Source organism: Gopherus flavomarginatus, chromosome 20 (assembly GCF_025201925.1).
Source record: "Gopherus flavomarginatus isolate rGopFla2 chromosome 20, rGopFla2.mat.asm, whole genome shotgun sequence".
Lineage (NCBI taxonomy): Eukaryota > Metazoa > Chordata > Testudines > Testudinidae > Gopherus > Gopherus flavomarginatus.
Window position 1 is genome coordinate 15,901,467 of NC_066636.1, and position 8,468 is coordinate 15,909,934.

At 51.4% G+C, this 8,468-nt stretch overlaps 1 protein-coding gene across 1 annotated transcript; it reads left to right on the forward strand.

The window, feature by feature from the left end:
- Positions 1–3,683: 3,683 nt before the first annotated feature.
- Positions 3,684–5,744, forward strand: LOC127037795 (interferon-inducible GTPase 5-like). The gene is made up of 2 exons (XM_050929889.1): positions 3,684–3,704; positions 4,506–5,744. The coding sequence occupies exons 1-2, from the start codon at positions 3,684–3,686 to the stop codon at positions 5,742–5,744; spliced, it is 1,260 nt and encodes a 419-aa protein (XP_050785846.1).
- Positions 5,745–8,468: the final 2,724 nt, after the last annotated feature.

Consider the following 8,468-nt stretch of genomic DNA (forward strand, 5'->3'; position numbering starts at 1 on the left):
AGGAAGACTTACAGGTAAAACACAGCCATCTGCAGACAATTGTCCTGGTTAATGGGAGTCATCAGGATTCCAAACCACCATTAATGGCCCACACTTTGCATAATAACAATAGGCTCTCAGAGTTATATTCCATATTTCTAGTTTCAGAGACAAGAGTGGTACATTTATACAAATAGGATGGCCACACTCAGTAGATTATAAGCTTTGTAATGATACCTTACAAGAGACCTTTTGCATGAAGCATATTCCAGTTACATTATATTCACTCATTAGCATATCTGTATAAAATTATATAGACTGCAACGTCACACCCAGAATGGGTCCTAGTCCTCCCCACACACACACACACCCTGGGCTCTGAATTTTCTGGAGCTCGGGCACCACAGGTCCATACAACTCGCCGCTCTTGCCCACTGGTACATGAAGCGCAATTAAAAGCAGAGTGAGGGGAAATGGGAGGTTGGCCCCCTCCTTTTATGTGCTCCCCTCTCCAATCTAATGTCCCTCTCTCAGAGCCACTGGGACTCCCCTTACATTGTCCAGGCCCCTGTCCTACCAGAGGCTGAGCCCAGTGCTGAGTGCTCCTGTCCTGGCGGGGGAGAAGGGAAGGAGTTAACGCCCAGGATCTGTGTGAGTGCACTGCTCAGCATAAGGTCTCACAGATAGTTTAATTACCTCTGGCCTGAGGCCAGGTCTGTCCACAGTTCTTGTCCTGGTACAGTGTCACGGAGTGTGGGGGGACAAGAGGCCCTGCACCCCCGGCTTCTTGTGATTCACCGTGACTCTCAGCCAGGCAGTAAAGCAGAAGGTTTATTTAGATGACAGGAACACAGTCCAAGACAGGTCTTGAAGGCACAGACAACAGGATCCTCCCCCATTAGGTCCATCTTGGGCAGGGCCGGCTCCAGGTCCCAGAGCGCCAAGCGTGTGCTTGGGGTGGCATGCCGCGGGGGGCGCTCTGCCGGTTGCCGGGAGGGCTGTAGGTGGTTCCGGTGGACCTTCCGCAGGCATGCCTGCGGCAGGTCCACCGGAGCCGCAGGACCAGCAAGCGGCAGAGCGCGCTCCACGACGTGCAGCCGTGCTTGGGGCAGCAAAATGGCTAGAGCCGGCCTTGATCTTGGGGTCCCAGGGGCACCACAGCCCCATTGGGGAACCAGAGCCCCGTCTCAGCTTCCCTCCATTCCCCAGTCAGATCGTGAAACCCTCTCCCTCCCCAGTGTCTCCTCCCCCAGCCTTTGTTCAGCTTCCCGGGCAGAGGTGTCACCTGGCCTCTAACCCCTTCCTGGATTCTCACCTTACATGCTCAGGTATCTTCCCTCAAGGCCAGTGTCCCATCCCCCAGTGCAGACCGTCCTCCTAGGCCAACACTCCCCACTCAACATTCAAAGACCACATTAAGAACAGTCCCAGTTCGTCACATACAGGAGAACCTCCGAGTTGTGAGCACGGTGGGACTGGAGGTGGTTTGTAACTCCGAACCAAACACTGTGGTTGTTCTTTCAAAAGTTTACGACTGAACAGTGACTTAATACAGCTTTGAAACTTTACTGTGCAGAGAAAAATTCTGCTTTCCCTTCTTCTTAAAGTAGTTTACGTTTACCAGTACTGGCCTGCATTTCCATTTTCTTTTTTTTGTCCCTGCTGCTGCCTGATTGCATACTTCCTGTCCAAACGAGGTGTGCGCTTGACTGGTCAGTTCTTACCGCTGGTGTTTGTAACTCTGAGGTTCTACTGTATAACTCTTGGGGTAGATGATTGGCCTGATCACCAGATAAGTTATACTGGGACACACCTAGTGTATACTAGTATAAAAGTGCCCTCTAGTGGTATATTTGATTCCCCTTCCCATAAGGGAATAGCTGTACGTATGCAGGGCCACCCAGAGGATTCAGGGGGCCTGGGGTCTTCGGCGGCAGGGCGGCCCCTGCTTTGGCGGTAATTCAGTGGCAAGAGGTCTTTCAGCTCCGGGACCTGCCGCCAAAGTACCCTGAAGACCTATGGCGGGGGCCCCCCCATTGCCGAATTGCCACTGAAGACCCAGCACTTTGGCGGCAGGTCCCACTTTGGTGATAATTCGGTGGTGGGGGGTCCTTCCACGCTGGAGTGGAAGGACTCCCGCTACAGAAGACCCAGAGCAGAAGAAGCTCCAGGGGCCACGGCCCTGCGAGAGTTTTCCAGAGTCCCCAGAGCGAGTGCAGGACCCTGCTCCAGGGGCCCTGAAAAACTCTTGTGGGGGCCTGGGGCAAGTTGCCCCACTTGCCCCCCCCCCCGGGCGGCCCTGCTTTATAGAGGCCCACGCTAGGAGGGGGTTCATTGCGTGGTTCAAATGATTAAGATGATTGTGGTTTTGGGTATGTCTTGCTGGGGGATGAATGTTAAAAAGAAAGCACTGAAAGACAGGGCTCTGGTGCCAATGAACGGAATGTTAATAAAGAAAAGAAAAGAAAAGAAAAGGCATTGGACTGTAGGCTTGGCTTGACGTGAGCAGTTAACGTGGTGGGAGACCTGTAAAACAGGATTAGGGAGGTAAATAGATCACCAGACTGAACACACAATGTCCGTGCTAAATAAGGGCTTGTGTATACTCATGGGTGGCCCCTGGCTCTGTCTCTTCTGCCCATGTCCCTACCCTGGGGCAGTCAAAGCCCTGAGCCTGCCCCACACCGCCTAAAGGTGTCCCGAGGCCCCATCGTCCACCTGCCCAGAGCTGCCCTGGGCCAGTGTCACACCTCCCCAGAGCCCAAGCTGCTGCAGGAAAAGCCTCTCACTTTTATCTGAAGAAGCTTTGAGATGCCCCATACAAGTTCTGGGGCAGTTGAGGAGTTGGTATGTGTTACTCAGCTTCTGGGGCTCATCATTATTCTCTCTGGAGTCCAGGGAGATGACTGGTGAACCCAGGAAGCTGAATAGCAGATACCGCCTCCTCAGCTGCCCCGGAACCTGCATGCAGCATAATAAAGTGAAAACTCCCCCTAACCTATTATGTCCACTGCCCATGTGTATACTTCAAATACTACAGTCGCACAGCTGCACTGCTATAGTGCTTCAGTGTAGACACACCTTATGCCAGCAGGAGGGGTCCTGGTCAATGGCCAGGGCCCCTGGATGCTACCTTGTACCCAGTGTACAGCACCTAGCACCATGGGTTCCTGCTCCACAGCTGGGGTTCCTACCAGGCATCTTTTCACCATTGAGGGCCTGATTCCCCATTACACCAAGGCCCCTTTGCAATGCTCTGGCAGGGGAAAGGAGCCTTGGAGTGGGTCCCCTGTTTTGCACGTCATTTTTAATTTCACTTCTAACTCTGTGGTTAGTTAATTAAGGCTCATTAAGAGCTTGCAGATGCTCAGGTGAAATGGACGATTTAAGGGCAGCTTTATGATTTGAAGGAGAAGAGGCACTAACTGTTTTGTTTCTGCCTTCCCTGCTCTGCCCTGTCTTATGCACATATTGGGAGGAGGGATACCCATTATATGTCGAATAGGCAAAGGGATATCCTTTATGCAAATCATTGATGAGTCTGGTGGCACTGCACCACAGCCACTGACATCACATAAGAAGGCACAGTCAGCCAATCAGCATGTGGCTATAAGATGTGATCATATTCCATGGCAGACACACCTGGGGATAAGATACTGGGGGACCCTCCGGCAGAGCCAGGGACAGAGGCCAGCACGGTGTGAATGGGAGTAACCCGCTCTGAGGTGCGGGCAGAAGTTGGTTTCCCGGTGTGTTAAACAACCCTAGCCAGAACCATCTCCGCACCCAGAGCTTCGTGGGGAGGGCAGGTGGGTGAGGGAACTGAGGGGCTGGGAGTGAGGACACCTGAGTTCGATGTACAGCTCTGGGGGTGGAGTGGGGTCTAGTGGTTAGAGCGGGGTGGGACTTTCACCTTTAATAATGTAACTGTCAGAGTAAGGGATCTTCACTCAGTCTGACCCTCAGCTTCCATCTTCTCTCAGCCCCACTGGGAGTCACCAACTTCCTCGCTGATGGCTCTGCCCCATTCTGTGGCGCTGGCCTTGGTGAAAGATTCCTCCTTGCTCGTTTCCTCACATGACCCTTTGGTGCAGCAGAAATGGCTTCACTTCTGCTCTTGCTTCAAGCCCACACCATCCCCCCCAGCCAGCCCATGCTGGTGTCTGATGCTCTGGAAAGCCAGAGGGGCGGGAGCTGCCACAGGCCAGGCCAGAGGACATGGAGGCTGGTGGGGGTGGGAAATCCCAGCTGAGGGGAGGTCTGGAAGCGAGGCAGCGGTAGGAGCTGTGATAGCCCAGGATGGAGGAGATGGAGGCCATGGTGGGAATCTCAGCTGAGTGGGAACTGGATTTCTGGGAGGTCAGAGGGGCGGGAGCTGCCACAGGCCAGGCCAGAGGAGATGGAGGCTGGGATGGGGCTGGGTCTCTGGGAGGAGCTGCCCTGAGACAAACACCTAGATGAGGGTTTCAGCGGTTCAGCATTCCCAGGAACTCACACAAGAACTGGTCTTTCCCTCTGTAAGGCAGGGGCTGCAGCAGCTTGCCGGAGCCAACATGGCCTCACAGAGCAGTGAGGGCATCATCAAGCTGTCGAGGGAGGAGCTGGAGGCCCTGAAAACTGCCTTTGAGGAGGGGAACCTCGCTGGAGTGGCCTCCAGGCTGCAGGAGATGCTGGAGTCACTGGAGAGCGTCCAGCTGGATGTGGGCATCACGGGCGAGACCGGCTCTGGGAAGTCGTCCTTTGTCAACGCCCTGCGGGGCCTGGGCGATGAGGATGCAGGTGCTGCCTGCACTGGTGTGGTGGAGACCACCAGGGAGCCGACTCCATACCAGCATCCCCAGTACCCCAAAGTGACCATCTGGGACCTACCAGGGATAGGCACACCCAATTTCCACCCCGACGCCTACCTGGAGCAGGTCAGCTTCTCACGCTATGACATCTTCTTCATCATTGCCTCACAGCGCTTCACCGCCAACCACGCTGCTCTGGCCCGCCACATCCAGGCCATGGACAAGAGTTTCTACTTCGTCCGCTCCAAGGTGGATGTAGACCTGGACTGCTCCCTCAGGCGCCGGCCATCCAGCTACAGCGAGGTGGGGGTGCTGCAGGAGATCCGACAGAATTGCCTGGAGGGTCTGCGGGCCCAAGGCATTCACTCGCCCCAGGTCTTCCTCCTCTCGGCCTTTGATCTCAGCAAATACGACTTCCACCTCCTGGGGGAGAAGCTGGAGAGGGAGCTGAGCCACCACAAGCGGCACGCCTTCCTGATGGCCCTGCCCAACATCTCCCTGCACATCCTGGAGAAGAAAAAGGCTGCCATGCTGAAGCAGATGTGGCTGATCTCTACTGTGGCCTGTGGTGTCCACACCGCGCCCATCCCAGGGCTCCTGATCTCCTGTGATGTGGATATCCTGGCCAGGACCCTGCAAGGTTACTGCAAGAGCTTTGGCCTGGATGATGACTCTCTGGAGAAGCTGGCAGCAGAAGTGGGGCAGCCGGTGGGACAGATGAAGGCTGTTATCAAGGCACCACTGGCCAAGGAGATCTCCAACAGCCTGGTGGTGCAGCTGCTGATACAGGCAGGTGGCAAGGTGCCAAAGCTATCCAAGGAGGTGCTGCGCTCTGTTCCTGTGCTGGGCTCCATGGCATCTGGAGCACTGTCTTTTGCCACCACTTACAAGATGCTGAGGACTTTCATGGATGAGGTGACTGCCAGTGTCCAGAGGGTGCTGATCAAAGCCTTCGAGGTGGATGCTGAGAAATGAGCCGGAAAGGAGGAGAGAGAAAGATCAAGACACCTTCTATGGAGGGAAAGTGGAAACAGGACCCCAACATCCCCAGGAAGTCCCCTGAACTTCCTACCAAATGTCAGAATTTCATTCCCTAGCTGGATAGAAAATACAGCAATGAATTTCTGAAGATTCTGTTGCAGTTACTTTGCTTTTTAAACCTCAAATATCAGATCGGGTTCTGCTCTCACTGACACTGGTGCAAACCGTAAATCCATTGTAAACATGTTGTCACAAACTGGGGGTACCGCCACTACCAGTAAACACCTAATTGTAAAATGGGCAAAACTCGGTTGTAAATACTCCATTGTAAACCAGGAGTAACTCTGGTGTAACCGGGGAAGAACTCCACTGTACATACATAGTTTAAAGCGGTGAGGAGCTCCATTAGACGTAAACCAGAGACAGATTTGAAGTGAGTACAAGCAGTGAGGCATAAAAGTCAGGATTGGTTACAAGAAAAATAAAGATAAAACACTTACTAGTGTTTAATTTACCAAACTGTATTAGATTCAGGCAAAGTTTCTCACCGCATGCTCCAGCAGATTGCTGACCAAACTCTCAGGTCAGGAGCTCTTCCCTGGAGTCCGATGGCTTCTTAGGATTTGTCTTCTTAGGCGTGATGCCAGAGACAGACAGGGAGTGAGACGAGGGATGTCTTGGGGTGCCCCCCTTCTTGTTATAGTCCTGGCCCCGCTTTGAGAAGCGTTTCCAGCTGGGAGCCAGGCGACAGGCAGGCTGGTAGAGAAAGAAAATTTCATGCTGTTTCTTTGCTACGCTGTAGATTTTTGTCCCTGCTCACTTCCTCGCCAAAGAATGGCCACTTAGCAGTGTCAAAGTTAGAATCAGGACTCACAATTTGTCAGACCACTCTGTTTATTAGCACAGCGCTCCACCAATAACATTCAGAATATGTGAGTGGCCATGCAAGGCCCAAACAGTCTTATTTATACAGATAAAAGAGCGGGAATTAGACAAAGGGACAAAGAAAGCAAAACAGTAAAATTCACCTGGGGCACAGCATGCATATCCTACTTCCTTACTAACTCATCGATCTAAGGCTAATACTTCACCAATTGCCCTTAAACGGTGCAATTGTTCTATGTTAATGTCTGTATTCCTGACACCTGGATTGCAACATTCCAACAATTTTGCTTAAAGGTACAGACAACATTTCTTTAATCCTTTCTATTCTTACAATATAATTCATTCTACTTTCACAATCCCTCCTTTTGGTCAGGCGTACGCCATGACCAACCATTACTGGGTTCCACAAATTAACCGTTCCTTATCTCTTTGTTCATCAGTGATATTCAAAATCATCATATTAGCACTCTGTTTTGGGGCAGTCATCTGGGTGACACAATTCTGGATACAACAGGAGATTAACTGAAAGCATACAAAAATCACTAAGATTCCAAACAGGATAGTTAGGGCTCCCTGAAACAACCAGTTTCCTATGCCAGAGAAACTGAACAGGCTACTTAGCCACTTCCATAAAGAACTTGGCTCTTCATAAGGAAGATATGCGATTTGTTCTAAGTGGCTAGCATGATCTATTCCCTCATTTGGTATTGTCAGGTATAAACACACAACATTCTTTCCCAATGAGAGCACAGGTCCCTTCTTTGGCCGCCAGCACTATGTCTAATGCTTGACGGTTTTGGAGAGCCACCTGTCGGATCACCCCTGTTTCTTTGGCCAGGGTTTTTAAACTTTCTCCGGTTTCATTTGCCATTATTTCAACCACTGCTTGTAACCTTACGAGTCTTTTTGCATGGTGTATTACTCCCCCAAGTGGGATAAATGAAGTGCCAATGGCCTCTTCCCAAGTTAAGGGGCTTATGTTATGTATATACCATTGGGCATCTAGTAAGTCCCTTCTTTTTTGCCTGAAATTACGGAGGTGTTCTCGTGGGAGGGACTCTAGTACCCGGAATTGTGGGAAGAGTTGGGCGGGATAACAGACACCTGACCAGTTAGCTGGTAATACAGTATAAGCTTTGGTTCCACAAACCCAATGATAGCCTATTAAGGCCAGGAAGGGTCGATTGCATCCATTTGTTACATAGGTATCTGCAAATGAGGAGTAATATCCTCCAAAGGGCATAGGGTAATCCTCCTTACGAGGAGTGGTAGTGTTTGTATGACATTGGAAGATTGTATTATTTTTACTAAGATTATTGTAGGGGGAACATGAGATTGATTTTTCTGTTTGATCCCAGGTTGGGAAAAAATTCATAACCCCATACCCAGCCTGCCACTCTTTAGTTTTGTTTGAATAATCCCATACACCATTGGCCACAATATGCTGAAGGCAACGGCTTTTTCCCAGATCCAGCCCTGTCCCATTACACACCCAACACCAATGACCTTTTCCCCCCACCACACTTATCCATTTAGATACATTTATTTCCACTGCTTCCCAAGTGCCATTGCTGTTCCATGTTTTGTTAAATGGACGAGGTCCTCCAGTGAGGTCTGGGGAATTGAGTGGGATTGCCAGGACAGGAACACCAGCTTGAGAGTGGGCTGGGATGTGGCTGCAGACCCAGCATTTAGAAATATTAAGGGTCTGAGCTATCCACACTTGCTGCTGGATAAAAGAATTGTCATTGTGGGCTCCCCAGATCTTAAGATACCAGCAGCCGAGGAACAGGCGCCACCAGAGGTGCATGTTGGAGGCAGGGCCCTTCTGGT

Bases quoted from the DNA above. Each gene is read 5' to 3' on its own strand.
- LOC127037795 (XM_050929889.1), top strand. From the start codon at position 3,684: ATGGGAGTAACCCGCTCTGAG. The intron at 3,705-4,505 runs GTGCGGGCAGAA...TCTGTAAGGCAG, and splicing joins TGGGAGTAACCCGCTCTGAG to GGGCTGCAGCAGCTTGCCGG.